Raw genomic sequence first — 23,272 nt, forward strand, 5'->3', positions numbered from 1 at the left:
CAGGGAAAGTAGTATACAGTGTTACACAGTATACAGGATGAAGGAGAGCAGCGAGAGTGAATAACCAAACGATTAAACATTACAAGACAGTTCCGTACTCATAACTGAGCTGTGTATGTTCACCACTATGTGCAACACAAATACATGTCATTGTTACAGAATAGAAAAAAAAGCTTTTAAGATCATTTCCAGCACTCAAAAAAAGAGGATTGCACTTGCGTCGTTGCTTTGAAGTGTCCCTTTCTTGTTTCGCACTGACAAACTGCTGAACAATCGTGAAAACTTTTTCAGTTATAATCAAATACATGTACTGCTTTTAAGTTTGTCTCAGTCTAGCTTGAGAAACGTCCCGAGTCACCCGTGCCGTTTCTCACAGGATCTCATCTAAAATAGTGGAATCATGTCATTTTCTTTCATTTGTCACCAACTGTCTCTGCATCATTGTATTATACTGTGCGTCCGACAGTGTTATACCATGTTTATTCTAACACCCAGAAGCTTATCCATCTGTTTTTTTTTTGTTTTTTTTTCATACCATAGGGAGCTTGTATGTATCTAGGAAAATGTCTTTGCATCACTTTGCATTTAGCCTATGAGTTTGGTGCTATAAATACACACATCGACTTGGTGGTTTTCACTGCCTCTAACAGTGTACTGTTCATTCCTGCCCACATTAACCGCAGTAAAGGTTTATTGATGTGATACACGGTGCCCAGTCGTAATTTTCTTTTTCAGTTAGGACCCAGCTTCCTTGTAGCATTCGTATTTATTGTTTAAATCAGGACAGATAAAGTCAATTCAGGTTTTCATAGTAAATCCATCAAATAATGTAGAACACCATGGTGATACTGTATCCATGCTAAACAAAATACTTATATACGTCATGTACATACATCATATCCATGCATAAAATACCTCAGTAGTTTTCTGTTCTTTGATCTGTGGAAGGGTGAATTTGCTATCAACAAAATAGTGATGGAAGTGTTCTTTACCACAGGAGGAATATATAGATCTTTTTTTTTTAAACCATCCTGGCAAATCATTTCACTTCTAATTCATTTCACTACCTAACTTCTTTTACAAGAACACGAAGAGCTCTCTGATTTAAAAGTTTGGGTTATTCATTCAACAGGTCAGTGCAGACTGTTTTTCATATAAGGTTATCAGCAGTACAGTCATTCAGATTCTAATTTCTTGCATTAAGAAAAAAGGCATAAATACATTGTTCTCACCTTGGTTTTACTCTCCACTGTACAGGAAAAGGAAAACTGGACAATCCGTCAACGTTTCTTGCAGTTAGTGAACTGAAATCTGACGGTACTCCATATCTGTCAGAAGCACATCAGAATTAGAGTCAAAGTAAGCGAGTGCATCCGTCACAGAGGCTAGATTAGGCTGGGGAGGGTGTGTGTGTCGAGGGTGGTGTGTACGTGTTAGGGAGGGGGGTGGGGGTTTACGGGGCACAGTGATGACAGTGATGTCCTGGCTTTGCGCTGAGAGACCATTTGCATTGATGGCGTGTCTCCATGTCAGCAGGAGTGGTCAACAGGCTGTTTCAGCTTTCCATGTATATTTGTCTATCAAATAAAGCATTGACCTTCAGGAGGTCACCGACCAGCAGCCTGTGTCGTGGATGTGACTCAGTCTGTGTACAGCTGGTATCATAAAACACTGGCACTTTTAACAAAGTATTTTTCAATATATCACTATGATGGATTCAATACCCAGTAACATGCATCACAGAGATCAAGCTCAGACTTAATCAGCGGTGGAAAGTATATTTATTCTGTCACTGAACCTGTGTTTCTTTTGAGTATTGAACTTTACATTGATCTGTGTGACAGATGATGTGACTTTCCAAATAAAGGCTATAAAACTCATAAAACTACAAAGCACATACACTATACAGCACAAAACACGTATAAATGACAGGACGGAAAGATACACCAATAAAATCCATTAGATTGACATAGGCCGTTTTAGCTGCTGAGGGGATATTTTGACATTCTTAATTAAAGTACACTTTCACTTTGAATGGATGCCTTTTACTCAAGTGAAAGCTTTACATTATCATGAGAAAACTAAAACTCAAACTGGATCTCGCAAAGATAGTGACGCAACAAGTACACACACGTGCACACGTGCGCCCCTGCAAACTCTGCTCTTTGCATTTTCTCCTAGTTTCCTTACTCATTAAAATGAAATCGTAACTCGTGGCACAGCATCCGACATGTCAAGGACAGACAGAGGAGGGTAGCTAGTTCTTTTAGCCAAACCAAACGGTGCAATCTTCACCTGTCACTTTTTATCCTTTTATGTTTGCTTTTATGTTTGAACTCTTATGTTTGACAACTTCTGTTGTCCCGAGGCACTGTCCATCTGTTACAGGAACCAGGACACTTTCAAAAGCACATTTGAAATTAAAAATGAACTGCAATACACTACAGAAAGCACAAAAAAAAAACAAAAATGGAAATGGAAAAAGAAAAATAGTAATGAAGGAACTACAGAGATGGTCCCCGCAACCTTACTTCTAAGTACTGTGTGTTGCCCCTTTTAGTATCCATGACAACGCACAGTCTTTTCTGATAGTTGTGGATGAGGTCTTTTATTTTCTCAGGCTTCTCATTCTTCCTTAGCAAAAAGCCTCCAAGTCCCGGTCATCTTGCATGAACTGCACATTTGAGACTTCCTTTAAGCGTCTCAATGATGAGGATGTCAGGAGCCCGAGGTGGTCGCTCCAAAACCCTTCACTGTCTTCTGCTGTGGCCACTGACAACTTGGCTGTGTGTTCCATGTTGGAAAATCCCACTGCATCCCATGGACAGCTTTTATTTTAGCATCTCCAAGAATCTCCTTATTCTTTTACAAAGAGGCCTGTATTTCATCAAAACTTTTGTGTTTTGTTTTTTCTTTGCAGCCTAACCAATTTTCCTGACCATGTCAATTGAATCTCTAATTTTCTACTTGTTAAACAGTGCTGATTAGCATTTTCAGATCTGTGTATTTCCTTTTACTGTTTTCTAAAGCTTTAGGAACTACATAAAACTTCTGGGATGCAGTTTTTTAAATTGTACTCTTACTATCCCCATGTATCCAGTAATGTCAGAGCCAAGACATTCAGCCAAGACATTTTAGACTGTTTGCCTACAGACAAACAACTATACAACAACTATAGTTGGACACGTCTGAGGTGTGGAAACGTACCCTTGAGAGCACATTTAATCTTGTGTGTGTCATCGTAACATCAAGCCAAGCATTCAAGAATCTGTTCGGTTCTGTGCACGACCTCTGTACAAAATACACACTGAATGTGAATTTCTTGTATACTGTATCATTTCTGTATCATATCAAAAAAACAATGCCAAGTGTGAACCTTCAAATAAGTCAAAAATATCCTTCCAGTTACGCAATGTCCTCAGTATGATTGTTTAATACTTTATTTCTTATACTGACATTATAAATATGCAAAAACTACAGTCAAAAGCAGCTGGTGACAGACTGAGCCGAAGGTTTGTTCAGAGCCATATACTTTACATGTAGTTAAGCAGAAAGACATTGATAGAACAGAGCGTCTTCAGAGTGTCTTCCTGCTAAGTCAAAATAGCAGCAGATGTCTCTTATTAAAACATAAAGGTAATTGCTGGCACTCCCTATACCTGCTGGAATTAAATTTGACTGAAAGAATCATCCAGGACAATTTATCACTGTGTAGCCACACCTTGAGTAAACAAGTTCACTGATCTGTGTAAGACAGCCTTGCCTTGTGTAACTGATTTGAGTTGCAAAGTAAACCAAAAGAAGGTCCAGTTTGCATTGACTTTGTGAAGGTTTTGTTAATTAAAATTATTCTATGAATACTATTACATTTCAAAACAAGGAAAGAAGGACATTTAGAAAGTACAAAAAAAGTCCAATATTAATGCTCCTTGATTTTTTCAAGTCATACATACACCAATCAACCATAACGTTACGACCACCTTCCTAATATTGTGTAGGTCTCCATTGTGCCTACAAAACGACTCTGACTCATCAGAGAATGGACATGGGCCTTCTGAGGGTGTCCTGTGGTGTCTGGTAACAGAATGTTGTTAGTGGGGGGGCCTTTGGGTCCTATGGGTTGAGGGGAGGGGCCTCTGTGGATCATCCCACAGATACTTGATCAGTTGGTATCTAGTGAATCTGGAGGCTATTTGCTCCAGTGTTGGAAGTATGGATTTGTACTGTCAGAACCTGAAAAGTTCAAAATCAGAACCACCAGTCTATGGCTACAGACAGGTAGTGTTACAGCAGTATTACTGCTTGTCACTAGCTAAACTAGTGTTCACAGCTCATCCTTAACAAAAGGATTAAATTTTTACGCAATTTTTCCCACTGATGGAGAATTTAGACCACTTTCATTCCATCACCATCACTGTAGTAGTGTATGTATCCATAACACTTCTGATATCCCAAATGATTATACTGTCCCAAAGAATTCTGCAGAAAACTGAATGATAGTGGAATTTTAGTGTGTATATAAAAGTACAGAGTATTATTACAGTTGGTACTGCTTTGTGCTCCCGGACCACAAGTTAATTCAAACTCCTGGCAATGACCACTAGTATGTCCCTCTCAGCTGTCTGCACAGCTGCACATCTGGGAAGACGTTTTTAGTATGAAACTTCAGCATTTCAAAAGTAAAAAAAAAAAAAAAACCTAATGCAATGGAAGTATATTTACTTGAATTAATAGTCATGCACTAGATAGGCCAGTGCATAGTTTTTGCACTGTAAGCAATCTTCTAAAAGAGACCAAAAATAAGGGCCATGTTCCCGGCTTTGCCCAGATCACCACATCAGAAACGGCTGGAGAACTAGATCTTCTCAGACTGGCTGAGCAGATGCAGCTGTCTTGAAGACCTTCAAATTTACCGTTTGCCATACAAACTGCTGTCTTTATGCCCACACCATTTGGTTTGCAGGATACTTCAGCTTTGCAACCTCTAGTTCCTTCCCCAAATTCTTCAATGTAGCACATAAACCCTAGAGAGAAAGAGGCAGTTTTTGACCTCAGAAGTTGTAATCACAGGAACATGTGTGGAATGAAATTGTTCTAAATGTTTTCTCAAGTTTGGATAGCCTGTGGGGTAATGTTTTTTTTTTTTGTTTTTTTTTTTAAAAAAAACTGGATGGGTTCTTGATTGACAGGTAAACTTCCTTTTCGGCTTGTACAATCACCAGGGATCGGAAACTGACAGGTGACCACTTTTCGCGTGCATAAGGGACAGTACTCGCTCCATTCCTCTTCTCCATCTACACCCCAGACTTTCGTTATAACGCAGACAACTGCCACATCCAGAAGTTCTTGGATGATACAGCCATTGTTGGACAGGTAACGGACAGGAATGACCTGGAATACAGGGAGGTGGTCGAGGACTTTATCGACTGGTGTGAACGCAGTCACTTTCACATCAATGCCACCAAGACAAAGGAGATGGTGATTAACTTCCAAAGGAAGGCAACACAAACCGCACCGGTGAACATCCAGGGATTGGATATACACAAGGGCAGCACGGTGGCATAGTGGATAGCACTGGTGCCTCACAGCAAGAAGGTCCTCGGTTCAAATCTTCCCATCATCAAAATGTGCTAGGCGCTGGGTCAGGTTGACCCACAGTGGTGGCGGTTGCAGCGGCTCAGGTCTAACCCTCCATCCGACCGTGAAATTTTGTTGTATGATTCGTTGTATAATGACAAATAAAGCACTTTACTTTACTTTACATCGTGGATGGATATAAATACCTGGGTGTTCACCTGAACAATAAACTAGACTAGTCGGACAACACGGATGCCCTATACAGGAAGGGACAAAGTTGCCTCGACCTGCTGAGGAGACTGAGGTCCTTTGGGGTGTGTACGACACTACTTAGGACTTTTTACGGCGCTGTGGTTGCATCGGCAACCTTCTGCGCTGTGGTCTGCTGGTCTGGCGGAGTCACAGAGAGGGACAAGAATAGACTGGGCATACTGATCAAGAGGGTCAGCTCAATCCTGGGCTGTCCTCTGGCTAAACTGTCAAACATCAGGAACAACCCCTCTCATCCCCTGTATGAGAGAGTTGGGACTTTAGGAAGCTCCTTCAGCCAAAGACTGCTACACCCACAGTGCAAGAAGGAGCCCTTCTGGAGGTCTTTTGTCCCCTCAGCCGTCAAACTCTTTAACATCAGCATTTCTTAGCTCTGCTGCTAAGCTTATTTTCAGGACAGTATAGACATACATGCACCAATCACCCAGTATATACAAGTCACCCCTGTCATTATCTCACGTCTTTCTGGTGCAATATTTAATGCAACTCCTATTGGAGTTTGTTTTGTTCATGATATTCATGAATGTCAATATGTACAGTATATTTAACCTCCTTACCCCCTCAACCCTCAATTTACACGAGTTGGTTATTTCAACTTCTGGTTAGTGACTGACAACTTGATGCAATGTGTAAATATTTGTTGCACCATAACGTATTTACTTTTATATAGTTTCTCTTGTCTACCTTAATCAATTTTTTTGTATCTTTCTGTATCTTGCACTGTTGTTCCCTGCCGCTGTAACACCCTAATTTCCCCACGGGGATAAATAAAGTCCTGTCTTATCTTATCTCATAAACAACACAAAGCACAAAACTCAACCTAGACAGTACGGTGCATACAGCCACATACTGTATCACCAATAGTTTGCACAAGAACTGCTTTAATAGGGAAATGATGTCCTAATAGCTGATTTGCCTTTTGTTTGTTTCAGATTTATCTGAAACAGGGAAGTCCAGAAACTTCACCTTGTAAGGACTGTTGACAGAGCAGTCCAGTGATACAATTCTATCATCACATTTCACTTTCTCTGAAAGTGAAGGGTCCATTGGATTTCCCTCTCTCCATACGTATTCACTGATCAGGCGTAACATTAAAACCACTGACAGGAGAAGTAAATAACATTGACCATCTTGTGACAATACAATGTTCTGCTGGGAAACTTTTGGACCTGGCATTCATGTGGATGTTACTACCACACATCTAGACCAGACCAGGAGCCCCCACCCCCATCCAAGTTGTTACAGCTACTAAAGTTTCAGTTTTCTGTCGTGCAGTGACTGAGTTGGCACTGGTGTGCTTCCTGTGAAAGTGAATACATTTAAATCAGCTGCACTTTTAATTTTCTAAGACATCATAAGACCTATTTAAGATGAATCTCATAAAGCAAATAATGTTGTTTCCCTACTGCAGCTAAAGAATGCGTTGTATTTTATCCATGCAAATCCAAACATTAGTAATCTGTAACAGTATGTCTACATGTTGCCTACAAACCTCAAAGTTACTGCACATACTTCCAGACCATCAGATGCTGCTATACAATGTATTTAGAATGTGAGGAACAAGCCATCATCCATTGATCTTTCTGTGACACTATTTTTCTTCAGGCTCTGATTAGAAGAACAAGAGCATGCCTTTTTTTACATTCCAGACATCGATACTCTTTTGTTCTATGAGTCATATTCGCATAACATGTAGGCTGTGGATGCATACATATCATCATCTACTGGCCAGAACAGGCAATTGCCCCAGAAACAAAATTACTCTAATAAATAACTTCAAACATTTACTGATAAATCTTCCTGAATGAAAATCAGCATCGTCACTGACAAATATATCTGCACATTTTATTTCCCTTTGCTAACTAACTAAACTATGAAGAAAAATAATTAGATAGTTTGGCCTCATTGCAGCAAAGTGACAAACAATGAATAAATACTGGTGTTGGACAAATACAAAATGCTACACTGTAAAAGTGCTCACTTAGGTTAAGCTTGGAACAAGTAACATTGTTTTATGAATGTAACCAACTGAAGTGAGTAAAAATAACGTCACGGTGCATTTTAGCACTACACTGTTATCACCTGTGTCAGAGGAAGCATTAAGGAAGAGCTTCCTGCATTTATTAAATTATTTATTTATTATTTATCATTGTGTGTGAGGGTAAGAGGATGTAATCTGATGTTAGAATTATCTCCATACACACAGGAAGGATTAATAAAGTACAGAGAATTCTGACTCGAAGCCGTACTTGATCGCCACATCATCTACAACAACAAACCTGCTTGCCATAGTTAAACTGATGACGCACAAATTTACCTAGTACTCTCATCGATCCTATAGAACCATTATGCAAAGCCACCAACCAAATAGATCTGGATGATGAATCTTGCAACTGAAACATAGGAAAAAATTATTTCTTTTGTTTAGATGACCAGGTTAAGAGGATTTGGGTTTTATTTGACTTCCAAGTTTAAACAGTGCAAATTATATTATTGATGTGGAAGAGATAGATAGATAGATAGATAGATAGATAGATAGGTAGATAGGTAGATAGATAGCCTTTATTGTCCCATAAGGAAATTTGTTTCCACAGTCTGTCACAGAAAAACACAAAACAGTGCATGACAGACAGTGTCGTTGCAGCAGAGCGTGCGCCGTGAGCAATATACTGTAACCCTGAATGCCCTCTCAGATTACTTGTGGTGTCCACTGCATCCTCGTTTTACCCAAAATAAAACAAGGAAATAATGGTGTTAGGAATTCCCAAACTACTTTAAATTTGTGACGTGTTATATTCTTTGACAAACTGATCCAGGTGAGCAATCACCCGCTTCACTATTTACCCCGCAGCTGCCTTGAAACCTCTGCCTGCTTGGGTTCAAAGTAAAACCAAAAGCTTTAAAATCTGCCATCAGGCCTCTATCCAACCTTGACAGACAGAAATATTTTTAACGTTGTGCCAGATTAGCAAGCTATGTGAAGGAGGAATCCCACAAAGTCCAATGGCTTCTCAAAGGGTTTAATTATAACCAACATACAAAGAAAGAAATGATACATGTCTGCATTACAAATTCAAAACATAATGAGGAATAGATATAGTACATATTATATATAAACATATTGTAACGGGCAACATGCAACAGACCAAATAAACAGCAGAACAAAAAAAAGACATGCTAATAAAATAATTCATAAAGATATGTCAGGATATGCCTCTATCTGCTGGAATTAAATCTGACTGAAAGGATCATCCAGGACAATTTATCATTCTGATGCCACACTGTGAGTAAACAAGATCACTCAGCTGTGTAAGACAGCCATGCCTTGCCTAACTGATTTGAGTTGCAAAGTAAACCGAAAGAAGAGCCAGTATGCATTGTGAAGTTTTTCTTGTATTTACAATGTATGTTATCACAGCCTGTGCACGAGTACACACACACAAATGTTGTAAAGGGAAAATACAATATTATACATCCAATATAATGTAGCGAGTGGAGGAGTCTGCCCCACCCTCAAACAACTAAGAGACTGTTTATGTTCAGAAAAATTCATTAAAGTGTTCTGCAACAGTTACTAAGTGATAGTTTATACGTTTGGAGCTGTCAGGTTAATAGTGGTGACAGATTCACAGCCTGGGTCTGATGGTTGTAGCGTTCATTGGTATCCAGGCCATGCTGAGTTTGTAGTTTTGAGGAAAAGAGAAAGAGAACTCTTTGAATAAAACTGCCTTCTTGGGGTCACGTGGTGTAAGGGGCATGACAAGTGCAAATGGATCTCTGTCTCCAGTTATGTTTATTTCCAGGGTCTTCGCAATATAACATCTTGCTGGTGTGTGTTACATATTGTTGTTGTGAGCAGTTTTTGAACAATATAGAAATTTTAAAGTTTAGTAAGTTTTGTAAAGTTTACTTTAGTGTCTTTGGGGTGTAACCAGAACGAGAAGAGCTATTCCTGTTGGGGAGAGCCAAAGCTTCAGCGGCTCCTACGAATCTAGAAATTAGACATCCATGCTGAGGCATCTGGCATGTCAGAATACTAACCTGCTCTAAAGACATTTATCTAAAGTGTCCTAATGTTAAGACTTTGGCCTGTATTTATTTGATTTGTTTGCTGTGCTTCAGTTGTTTATTTAAAGCTTTGATTAAAATGTTAAACAATAGTAACTGTATTTTTGTAACAACAAAAATGCATAAAAATAAGGCTTCTATGAAAACAATGAATATGACATTGCTTACCAACACACAAACTATTCATAATATGTAAATTACAATAAAATAGAAGGCTCAGAGTGAAACTAAACGAAGAGCCATTTTGGAGCCATTTGGGAGCCATATGAGTCGGCTCTTCTAGAGAGCTGAGCCAAAGGAGCAGAATCACTAACTGAGGCAGTGAAAAAAACATTCTATTAAGCAGGTTTGCTTAGTTAGTTGTTGTTCTGACTGACTAGAAGAGAGAGAGTCACTGGATGATGGACCAGGTGACACGTTGTTGCCATCAGAAAACTGACAAGAAAACAACATGACTCAGTCTGTGGCAAAACAATAAAACAGCAGATGGTAAATGGTCTTGCTTTTATATAGCGCTTTTCTACCTATTGGTACTCAAAGCGCTATACAGTCACAGACACATTTACCCATTCGCTCACACATTTGCACACCAGTGCCACGTACTGGGAGCAACTGGGGGTTAAGTGTCTTGCTCAAGGACACTTCGGCATGTGGCACATTCCGGGGATCGAACCACTAACCCTCTGGTTTGTAGATAACCCGCTCTACCTACTGAGCCACAGCCGCCCCCTCATTTTTAGATCTGTACTAAAACAAGAGAAGAATAAAAACTTTGTTAGCATTTTCAAATTAAGTCCTAACTATTTTTCTTAAAGTGCCAACTGCAAATATCTCCATATTGTCAAAAATCACAGGCATGTTTTTGAACCTCATTTCCCAGAGATCCAAACAGTGTCATGTGTGAGTGACATTGTCATTCAAACTCTGTCTAGCCACTTTCTCGTCCAAACCCAGTCTACTTGTAGAAATTCCAGCGCTGGTGCTCTACAACAAAATTAAGAGTAAACGCATGATCCATCACAATATTTGAAAACAACCAATTAGCTGGAAAAAAATATTATTCAGAAAACTGTTATTACCTTCGTCCCACTGTTGTGTTGTTGTTGCTAATTCTGACCACACCTGTAACAAGCATCAAGCATTGATTTTTAGAGGAAAGTGTAAAGTTCAAAGTTGGGAATCATTTGCAATGTTTTGGGTTTCTAACTTTAAAGCTCATCACTTCAATCAAACCAAGCTATATTTGTTCAAGTTGCCCAGCCAAACACCACAGAAAGCTTCTTTTCCGAGCATGAGGATGTTGCTATCACACTTTCTTGAACGTGTAGAGGAATGTGAAAATCTGTCACTTTGGGATCATTAACGGACGTAGACAAACCATGAAGTAGCCTTTAAAGGTGGACATTTATCCCAAGTTATCTGTATAAATCTACTTATTAAATCACACATTAATCAGCTACACAAGATGTGGATTCTACATCAGAGTTGGCTTTTAATTATGCTGATTAAAATGTATATTGAATCAGACATACCTTTTTGTCCAATAGTGTTCCAAACACCAATATGAAGAAACCCTTTATAAAGAAACACAGAGTAACGTCAGCTATAAGGGATTCAGTGATAGCAGACAAGCCAACAAATAATGTAGGTAGTACAATATAATATACAGTTCTGCTGTATTAAATACTGAATTAGTACCTGCAGTGAATTGAACAAGGCAAATGCAAAATGAAATCCTTCGTTGTCTGGGTTGGCCATGGTTCCAACTCCCAGGCCCCAAATTAATCCAAAACATGGTGTGAGTACAGCCAAACTCCTGGCAATAACCATAATCATGTGCCTCTCAGTTGCTTGGGCAGCACTTCCTCCTACATTTCTCCTCAAAATTTTGTATATCACCACAAGAAGGATTATGACGTTTATCAGCACTATTGACAGCACAGGTGTCACAAATGCCAGTAGAGCCTTGGACTCGTACCAGTTGAGCCAGCAGGACCCAGTTCCTTGGTATTCATTTCTGGGTGCAGTTACAGCTATAGTGAGGGTTGCAATGATGATGGGTGCCCCATAGCCTAGAGAGAATCCAGTAGCCAACATAGATGTTTGAGACAAACCCCCTTCAAAGACAGCGACCGTACGGTAGAGCAACAGCAGACCTGATGCTAACATCCAGAAGAAGAGGGCTAAGAAGAAATAATGAATAAAAAATGTAGCTGCAGTGCATGCTGGGCTGTTTGTCTCCTTTGTGTCTGAAATGAATGCTGCAATAATAAACCAAATGTCTGCAATCAGAAGAGACACTGCAATGTTAACAATGGAAACATGGCGCAAGTAAGACGTGTTGTTCTTCCTTATTTTTCTCCATATGACAGATTCAATGAGGAGACATATGAACAAGGAACCTATGGATATACCAACTCCAACGTAGGTTATATAGTCCAAGACAGGGTCACTGAAACTGTTGGGTGACATAAGGATAGAGAAGGAGGTCAGATGGTTGCAGTTGCAGGTGACTCGTCTGTTGACACTGAATACCAATTCACAGCCCTGGTCATCCCATCCTCCAAGACCATCAAAGAAGCTGAAGTTCCAGAAAACACACTGAGGATTGTCCAGAGTGTTGTTTATGACATCAAATGTGAGTGAGATGTTACTGACAGTACCACTGGATTGAACTAGTACAACCCTGCCATTGATAATATTGAGGGATGAATTGTCTTCGTCTCTTGCGGGAAGTACTTTATCCATTGAGGAGAATGTTATAACAGTGATTGACTTATTTCCTCCATCAGACTCTGGTATGTCTATCTCAACTGAAGAATTGAAATCAGCACTGAAAGTGTCTGTGAATGTAGTTTTGTTCAAGAGAATAAAAGGAGTATCAATGTCAAAAGTGTCACTGGTAAGGCCCCTTGTTATAGTCTCAAGAGACTGCAACAATAATGAGCTGACACTTTCAGCTGTGGGGATGTTACTTCTTGTTAATGACATGTTTTTGGTATCATTGGTGTTCAGAAAGTTCCATGACTTTCTGGCCTTGTCTGTGGTGAGAACACCTACAGTTAACAGCACATCCTAAATTGAAAGAAAAGAAGGTATTCATTTTAAAAACATTACTATTTACAACATTTAAACCTTGACAGACTAAGTCACTTACCTCCATTGAAGTTCTGCTTATTGAGATATTTAATGATGATGAGGCATTGGCTACATTTCTGAGTATTTCAACAATGGACCTGATGGTCGCAGGAGATTCAATCACTTTCTGAGTGGAAGTGACAGTGATGTTGCTGAGCTCGTCCAAGAATTCTGGCAGTGAATTATTATTTAAAGACTGTGAAAGTAGAAAATTAAGATATATGGGTTATCTCAAGGAGCCAATTTAAAGACCTTCAATCAAAATGTCTAGCTCGGCAATGTCATGTTTAGCGAGACATTTTGAATCAAGACCTCCATTATTGGGTTAAACAATTATGTAAATATGTAATCGACTTATATTCTGCATATTCTGTCTTGTCACTGAACATTTTGTTTTATTGTTACCAAAGCAAACCAACATTTTTATTAACACAAAGGGAAATACTATGGCTGAAGGAAGGCAGCCGCTAATGCCATCATCTGGTGATAGAAACAGGTGGAGAACACGATTACCTCAGACTGCACAAAGAGCTCCTGAATAAGTTGAAGGACGCAGTTGTCTTGGCGATCTTCAAATTTACCATTTTCCTTACAAACTGCTGTCTTTTCTCCCACCTTGTCTGGTTCACATGGGGCAACAGCCTTGTAACCTTCAGTTGCAGTTCCAAATTTGTCATCAAAACACACGAATTCTAGAGGGAAAAAGGAGGTTTTCATGTCAGTGCTTGTAGTTATAGGAAAACATATCTTGATCTCAGTTATATTTTGATTGGAACATTTGGATCAGCACTCACTGTCATTTGATAATGTCAGTATTATTTCTCTTTTAAATGATAGATCGGTTGATTGACAAGTGAGCTTCCTTTCCTGGTTTGTTGTACAGTCAACAGGGACCGAAAACAGATGGGTGATGTTAATTCCTGTGAACAAAAAAAACAAATAAACAAATATAGACACTGGTAGAGTATAAACATTGACAACCTAAAAGTAATACATATTATAAAAAGTTGACATGAGAGATACTTTAATCGGTACATGATTTTAGCTGATAGCTGATTTGCCTTTTGTCTGTGTCAGATTTACCTGCACCTGAGAAGTTCAGAAACTCAACCTCGTAGGGACTGTTGACAGAGCACTCCACTGATACAGTTCCATCCTCACACTTCACATTTGCACTAAGTGGTTTCACTTGGATTACGGGTGTCTCTCTGAAGGTGAAGGATCCATCGGACTTCTCTCGGAACACTGAACCATCTTTCCGTATCAGCTTACATTCATAAAGTCCTGAAATCAATGATCATCATATCGTCATATGAAAATCAGTGTTACTGAAACAACAGCATGGCCATTTTTTTCCACTAGGTTGTTGGAATACCGTTGGTCGTTCTTTTACAGTTCAATTCAATTCAGTTTACGCACATGGAGAGTTATACTTTTAACACTACTGCCATAAATCAGTAATGTCCACTAAAAGCCAGTTTTAGTCTAGATGGCCAATCTGCTACTGCAGCATTTTAATTGTTGTTCAAATGCCACAGAATGCAATGTCTGCAAGTCCTACTAAAGTCTAGTGATGGTTTTTCAGGGAACAAAATAATTTCTCTCCCGATGTACTGCAACCTGTTGATTTTCTTTACAATTCACATTTCATTGTGCGAGACTGGTGCAAAACGTAATGGTTACCACAAGCTATATATAAAAAAGTATAAAAAAGGCAAACATTGTAATCACATTCAATCTGTATCTTACCAATGTCAGTTCTGAAAAATCTTGACACGGTTAATGTTGCTGATCCGTTCTGTCTCGAAAAGCTGTGTTCTCTATCTGCAAGTATGAGACTGCCATTACGTGTCCACTCAGCAGTCCAGTTAGTACCAAACTTGAGGCCCTCTGGTGGAGGGCCACACGTTACAGTCACGCTATGTTCAAAGAATACATCTTTTGGATCAAACTTCAAGAATGCTGTACCTGGATGGACAAAGAAAGTCAGATAATTATCGTAAAACTTTCAAACACAAAGATTATACACATGAAAATAACAGAGGTGGGAAGTAATTAAGTACAAATACTTCGTTAGTGTACTTAAGTAGATTTTTAAGGTATCTGTACTTTACTTGAGTATTTCTTTTTCTGATGACTTTTTACTTTTACTCCCTACATTTGTACACAAATATCTGTACTTTCTACTCCTTACATTGAAAAAACAGTGTCGTTACTTTTTTAACCTCCATGGATGACAAGACGTAAAAGACGTGACATGATCAGACCGGACATGACCAGAGTTCATCTTCTACTGTTTTGAACAGGCAGTCTGTTCAGTTTGAGCTCTGCTGCCATCTAGTGACTGGAGGCTTGTTTATCGTTCAAGCATTAATAAAGACAGTAATACTGATAGTCCACCTGACCCCACTATTTGAGAACTACTGGTCTAATCTGAAAAAAAAAAAAAAAAAAAAAAAAAAAAAAAATTCATGTATGGTGTGGTTTCTGTTGCTATCATTAGCTTTTTGAGGATTTTTTGGAAGCTAGTTTACAACGTTAGCAATGCTATGGGAACATCGTTTTGAGTCTATAGCTAACACTCGCTAGCAGTTTAAAAACAACAACCCTCATTTTATTTTTTTAAATTATCCAGATACTCATGCAGGACATCTGGTCAATTAAGTCTAGATTATTCTGCTAGAAGTTTTTCATTTTGCAAAATTATCAACGGATGAATTGTTTCATTAATGGCAAAATAATTTTTACTTTTTACTTAAGTACATTTCAGAGCCTGTACTTTCTTACTTTTACTTGAGTAAAGGAGTTGAATCAGTACTTTTACTTTTACCAGAGTATTCTTTTACACAAGTATCCATACTTTTACTTAAGTACAGAATGTGAATACTGTTGCCACCTCTGGAAAATAATAAAAAACATACAAAACTGTCTTACTGTCAAATATCACAGAGTAATTTCCACTCAGCTCGATAAATAATCCAGATTTAAGTGCTGTAATTTCTGCATCTTGAAAAGTTGTAGCACTGACAGTAAAGGTAGCAATGGTGCTTCCGCTCCTGTAATACAGAATTGAATACCAGTAAAAATCCAGGTAAGTAATATAGGACCACATTACATCTGATCTGAAACCATGGTGTCATTCCCCAATCATTACCTACAGAAAGCGTTTCGACCAAGTTTTAGTTAATACTAACTTTAAAATATCTTACTGAAGACTTCTGCCCTGCCACATTTCCATTTACCACAACTTCTACACTAAACTTAAAGGTGCAGTGTGTAGGTTGCAACCAACAGAATGCCCCTCAATCACATCTTCCTTTCCAAGTGTTTAGAAGAAACTAAGGTGATTAACGCTTCAACATCAAAAAAGTTGAAGGCCAACTTTGTAATTACTGATGATTGCACACCAATGAAAATATAAATGTAATAAAATAATACTATATTTCCTCAATCCTACGTACATTGCAATTATGGTTGAAAAGAATCCAAAATTCCAAAGTCCAAAACTTATGTAACAGGGAGTGTAAACTTAAACAACTCAAAATGTACTTACTTAAATGAGATTAACTTTGCTGAATGTAAAGTTGAGATGTGCTTCTTACATTGGTTTTGAATCTGTTAGATAAATTGATAGATGAATCAAACCAGAATTAATAAATATCACATTAACTAGATCAACATTGTGATATCACTGAATGACAAACAGAAAAAAAGCCTTAACACTTACTGATTTATTAATGTCTTGGAAAACTTTACTGCTTGGGTCATTGTATGAGGGGTTGAAATCCATGTTCAGGGTAAGGGTAAACATCTTTGCTGTGTTTGTGGTCGTCATCAATGCAAATAAATCAGACACCATTAGCATCAATCAAAGCTCTTCTTGACTGATAAATATCAGTAATCAGTAACAAGGACAGAACAGATTCAGTGATCAGTACTTATTGCTCTCATATTCATTGATATATATTTTAGTTTAGTGATTACAGAATGTGTGGAATTGAGAACAACGTAAAATGTTGTCTGTACCAGTTAAAATTGGGGTTGCAAATGTTATGATAGCTGTAGAAGATTAGAGATTAAATTATTTCCCTTTCTGCCCAGAGAAACCCCATCTCTTCATTTAAAGCCCACATCAGATGATTTAATTGTAACTTTGCCCTGACTTCCATTAAAAAAGTAAAAATACTTTTATCTTCCTGTCTGTCTTTGATTCAGCCAAGACACGGTTGCATTGTACCATGATGAAATGATGTATTGTGTGACAGCCATCAGTTGTACCTGTTTGACTGATGTTGGGCTGGCAGTACTGGTCGACATTTGGGATGCCATTAATACATCCACATGTTTCACCAGCAATGGCATCACAGGCTCCATATTTAATGCAGCTCTCATACAACCAAGCAAAGCTCTCCTCACATGTGCAGCGGTCTCCAGTCATAGTTGATAAACACACTGAGAGAAGAAACAGCAGCACAAACCTCAATGTTTGCTGTTAGAGTGAAGACACATCAACCTTTGGAAAACAACTGAATTAAAAAAACCAAAAGGATGTTATACCCGTTGTGATGTCAATGCTGGTGATTTCACTTGTGCTGTTGATTGTTAACGGAAAGCTGAGATCGTTCAAAATCATTCGGAGATCCTCCAGGTTAGAGATGACAGTTTGGAGCTCATAATCAATGGAATTAGTGAGAGCTAGAGTAGAAACAGACATGATCAGATACTGTGTCACTGTTGAACTGATACATCAGTAACCAGAACAGAACAGATTCAGTGATCAGTATGTATTGCTCTAATAATCATTGATATTTTAGTTCAGTGATTACAGAATGTGTGGAATTGAGAACAACATTAAATGTTGTCCGTATCAGTTAAAATTGGGGTTGCAAATGTTATGATACCTGTAGAAGATTAGAGATTAAATTATTTCCCTTTCTGCCCAGAGAAACTCCATGTCTTCATTTAAAACCCACATCAGATGATTTAATTGTAACTTTGCCCATATATTTGCCCTTTTATATTGTATAGGCCCTGAACGTATTGTATAAATAATTAGCATTATTAACTATCTGGCAACACTGGAACCAAACATGATGCATACAGTATATTTACAAATTATAGAAGACACAAGATGGTGTTTTTCTATAGCACATATTCCAGGAACTACACAGCTGTCCTTGTTTTTTATCCAGTGTTTTCCAAGTAAAATCTTTAGAATAAGTGTTACTCGTTTGTTAAAAATAACAATTAGGAAACAAGTGGGGTCAAATGTAATCTCTTTCTGCATGTGACAGATTCCTCTCTTCAGGCATGTGGAGAGGTCAACTACCTGACTGCCATTAAAAAAGCAAAAATACATTTATCTTCCTGTCTGTCTGTGATTCAGCCAAGACACGGTTGCATTGTACCATGATGTAATGATGTATTGTGTGACAGCCATCAGTTGTACCTGTTTGACTGATGTTGGGCTGGCAGTACTGGTTGTCATTCGGGATGCCATTAATACATCCACATGTTTCACCAGCGATGGCATCACAGGTTCCATATTTAATGCAGCTGTCATACGACCAAGCAAAGCTCTCCCCACATGTGCAGCGGTCTCCAGTCAGAGATGATGAACACACTGAGAGAAGAAACAGTAGCACACACCTCAATGTTTGCTGTTAGAGTGAAGACACATCAACCTTTGGAAAACAACTGAATTAAAAAAAAACAAAAAGATGTTTTACCTGTTGTGATGTCAATGCTGGTGATTTCACTTGTGCTGTTGATCATTAACGGAAAGCTGAGATCGTTCAAAATCATTCGGAGATCCTCCAGGTTAGAGATGACAGTTTGGAGCTCATAATCAATGGAATTAGTGAGAGCTAGAGTAGAACCAGACATGATCAGATACTGTGTCACTGTTGAACTGATACATCAGTAAACAGGGCAGAACAGATTCAGTGATCAGTTCGTATTGCTCTAATAATCAGCACAGAGATGTGCAATAATCAATCAGTTAATAATAGCTGATGAACTAAAATGTGACTCACTTGCTCTTTTTTCTCTGACATGTATGGGGGTTCCTTTTGTATCATTTAATTCCTGGAAAAATCATCAGATGAGTTCAACTGTGCAGATCAGTCTACATAGATCAATAACTGTAACTAAATACTAATGATCAACTAAACAATTAAGACTGTGTTTAGTGATCAAATCCCACCAGTTTCAGTATTTTATAGTATAAAACTCCAGTATTAGTACTCATTAATTATTTTTCTCACCTCATTGAAGACATTCAGAGACTTTCCATTTCCTTGATTCTCCTGAATGCAGCATATAGTCAGAAGAATAACCACGTATCCTACAGCCTTTGGTAAAGCCATCCTGACTAGAGAGTAAATACAGTAAACACAATCACTTTTCATTATTATATTGTAGGGAAAACCAGTGGAGATGCTCAAAACTACAAGCTGGCTGTGGAGATTCCTTGTCTGAAATGCTACAAGGAAGTCAACAAATAAAAAATGCGCCACCGCCCTGCAATGTGAAAACTTGTGGTTGTTGTGGCACGTGACCATTGCATTCACATAATGTGTTCATGTTTATTGTTCAGCAGCATATACAGCAGTAATAGCTACACACATGGAAGGACAAACTTAACTAAACTGGATAGGAGACACTTGGAATAATATTAAAATACTGTTAGTCCCCTTCTTCAGCAGTAGGCCAGAAAGAGTTCTGGATGGTAGCTCACACCCATCACATTTAGCAGAGCTTGAGAGGGTCTGTGACAAAGGACGGACTAAAATAACCAAGAACATTTGCAGTATACCTGTTCTCCAACAAGTATCCTTAGAGCATTAAACTAAGGGTGTAAATACTGTTGCAGTCACATATTGAATTGAATTGAATATTTAAATCTTGGATTTTAATTCATTTTAAATACAGTAAATCCAAAAATATAAAGAAGACAATGGACAGTGGTTTGTGTCCTCAAGTTGCCCCTCACCAGTCTCAAGAAAGAGTTCAAGTGCGCTAAAACACAACTCCAGATGAATGAATCCATAGACGTAGTAGTGAGGAACAATGCACCAGCCTTGGCCACTGGGCGCAAATGGAGACCAGCAACAGCAGTGGAGGACGCAACATCAGCCATCAGACATGCTGACATCGTAGGGCATGTTCAGCAAGGGAGAGCAGCCCTAAGGCTAACAAGTTGCAGCCCATCTTGGAGCAAGGCCACTGCACCAGGATGGAGGAAGATGGTTATGGAAGAAGTCCGCCATCAGGAGGAGGCTGCAAGGTAGGCTAAGGTGGTCTAAAGCAGCCAGGAGCAGCTCTACACCACCAGAGAAAGGCCAACTGTGCTCAGCACGTGACTAGAAACTGCTGGTGGATATTGGCCGACAGCTTGTCTTACCTCCAGAGATCCCCACTACCACCTTAAGACCTGATATTGTGCTCTGGTCTCCTTCGCTAAAGAAGGTTTATATCATCAAGTTGACTGTACCCTGTGAGGATTGCATGGAGGAGGCATACGAGCAAAAACAAAGCATTGAGGCTTGAACACGGAGGTCCACCCAGTGGAGGTTGGGTGCAGAGGGTTTGTAGCAACATCAACCACCAAACTGCTGAGAGAACTGAGAGTCAGGAGCCAGAGTCAGAGAGAGAGTCAGAGTCAGAGTCAGTGCCATCAAAAATGCATCAGAGGCAGCAAAAAGAAGCAGCCAGTGGCTCTGGATGAAGCGGAAGGACCCCTGCTGGGCCCCCAAGTAGCAGACCCAAGGTATGTGGTGAGGCTTGACTCAGGGAACAGGACGCCCATGCCATGCATAGTCACATAAGATGTCCGCAACAAGGTGACTCTCATGAACAATTGGACATGAGATGCAGGCTCAGGACTGATCACCCTATAGCCGGCCACCTCTTATGAGGGTGTATAGTGTGAAAGGCCAAAACACCCCGTGAACCAGAGGAGCACTACTACTGATGCATCCCAAAATTCAACCAAACTCCTGAGCTTCTTCAACCAGTTCACCAAGAACTCTTGTATATGTTTGCACAAAGAACATCTAATCCTGTGTTTTGGAATCTTTGTCTTTATGTATGATCATCATCATTATCAATTAGTTTACAGTGATTTTATGCAACTTTCAAAAATGTTATATTGGAGCTGAGAATAGATCTCTGAAACAAATAATAAATAAGTCAGCTTCTTTTGCAAATGACCATGGAACGCCACATGATGGTGCTGCAGCATTTTAATAAATCTTTGCCACACTATGAGTATGTTACTGAAGTTTGAGCGTTAATAGATTTCAAACTACACAGCACTTGGCTCTGTTCCAATAGCTTGTAGTTTTGTTGGATTTTAGACTTTGTAGATTAAATAAACTAAACAACTAAGTATCCATTAGAATAGGAGAGAATTTTCAGAACATATGTCCATAGTTAAAAGAAGTTGATACTGAATTAAAATTCCTTCTTTTTTAAATAAATCCTGGATATAATCCTGGGTGCAGATATATAGACCTCAAAGGTACTAAGGAAATAGGGGTGTTCCCTTTTCCCTTTTCTCCCTGCCTACATTTAACAAGGAAATGTTGTTTTTCAAGCCCTGAAGTTCCTGCTTATGTTTCCATGCAATGCTGCACACACTGTGTGTACAGTACATCACAGTAAGTAGTATGCAAGGCATAACATTAAAACCAGGGGTAGTGCTGTAAATAACACTGACCGTCTTGCAACAATACAATGTTGTGCTGGGGAACTTTGGACCCGGCATTCATGTAGATATTACTTAGACATGTAGCACCCACCTAGACCAGACCATGCACCCCCACCCTATAGCAATGACACTCCTTGATGGCAGCAGCCATCCCCAGCAGGATGCAGCCTGACACAGGCACACACACAAAACCGCTTTACGAACAACTAAAAAAACATGAAAAACAACACAAGGTGTTGACCTAACCTCCAAATTCACTAGATCGCAAACTGATCAAGTGAGATGGTCCACAGAGGCCCCTCCATTTACCCATAGGGCCCGAGGGTCCCCACTAACAACATTCTGTTGCCAGACACCACAGGACACCCTTCATTAATTATTTGTACATAGCGTATCTGTCAGTATCAAAAATACGTGAATTCTTGTTTTCAGTAACTGGTTTGACCCCTGTCCAGCAATAATGCAGCTAAACAATTCCAGTAACTGTTGATCTATCATCTACAACAGCTGGGAGGAATTTTTTCCCATTCCTTCCTCAGTACAGAACCGTACAGAAATACGGGGGGGGGGGCACTGCACTACATGTCCCCTGCACTTTTTCAAAAGGCCGTTTTGGTCCCCTGCACTTTTTACCGTCCAAAAACAATGTTCCGCTATAGTAAACAGAGAAACGTTAAGCACTAGGACCAAGCGGAAAACGGCCGCTCAAGCTGAAGCCTGTTTCCCTTAGTTTAGACCCGCCCACAAGCTCCTCCATTGGCTCTGCCGTTTCTTGTGTGATTGGCCGTCCCCGCTGTCACTCCACCTTGCTGTCACACCGGTCTTACAGTCTGCGGTCAGGAGTCCTTGTTAACCTGCTACTGTAAGTTGGGCGTTTGTTCTGCCTGGGTCACGTCAGCTAGAAGGATTGTAATATCAGAGGTTTCATTTGCATTAACGTTTGAATCGGTGTCCATGCGCGTATGTGCGTGCCGACATTTTATTCAATTTCTCCCCACCTGTGATGCCAGTTTGACCTGCCCACCACTGGGTGGTGCTTTGTAAATGAGCTCTGTTTACCATAAATTCCATAATTGTATAATTGGTGGTACTGAGTTGGAGTGAGGTTGACTAACAAGGTGAAACACAGAATTGGGTGACAATGTTTTGCTACATGCTTTACAACCAGTCAAACCAAAAAAGGGAACATTAAACTTATTTTTTTGTAAATATTGTGTATAGATTTTTGTTTTTTTAGTTCTCTATTTTTTATTGTTGATTTTTAGCTTTTTGTTATATAGTGCTGAATGCCTGTACATTGCTGCTGCAACAGAGAAATTTCCCAGTTTGGGATTAATTAAAAAACTATCTAAAAGTAGCAATAGAAAACTAGAAGAACTACTAGAAAACACAGTGAACTGAAAGATTAGAGTTTTATTAAAAATACTTGCGTCCCCCCCACTTCTGAAATCAAAATTTCGTCCTTGTATGCTGGTATAATTTAGAGTTAATTAATTTGTCTGTTAA

At 39.2% G+C, this 23,272-nt stretch overlaps 1 protein-coding gene and 1 long non-coding RNA gene across 2 annotated transcripts; both read right to left on the reverse strand.

Moving 5' to 3' along the window:
* Positions 1-11,529: 11,529 nt before the first annotated feature.
* Positions 11,530-15,327, reverse strand: LOC311499857 (adhesion G-protein coupled receptor F1-like; the record flags this gene model as incomplete). The annotated part of the gene is made up of 6 exons (XM_084560995.1): positions 11,530-12,990; positions 13,073-13,249; positions 13,567-13,745; positions 14,137-14,337; positions 14,929-15,021; positions 15,321-15,327. The coding sequence occupies 6 exons, from the start codon at positions 15,325-15,327 to the stop codon at positions 11,530-11,532; spliced, it is 2,118 nt and encodes a 705-aa protein (XP_084417121.1).
* Positions 15,328-15,527: 200 nt separating this feature from the next.
* On the reverse strand, positions 15,528-17,845 carry LOC311499584. The gene is made up of 4 exons (XR_014699452.1): positions 17,332-17,845; positions 16,781-16,869; positions 16,607-16,668; positions 15,528-16,109 (listed from the first exon to the last, which is right to left on the reverse strand). It is a non-coding gene; the product is annotated as an uncharacterized lncRNA (long non-coding RNA).
* Positions 17,846-23,272: the final 5,427 nt, after the last annotated feature.

The sequence above is a fragment of the Chelon labrosus genome, assembly GCF_963514085.1.
Source record: "Chelon labrosus genome assembly, chromosome: 14".
Classification (NCBI taxonomy): domain Eukaryota; kingdom Metazoa; phylum Chordata; class Actinopteri; order Mugiliformes; family Mugilidae; genus Chelon; species Chelon labrosus.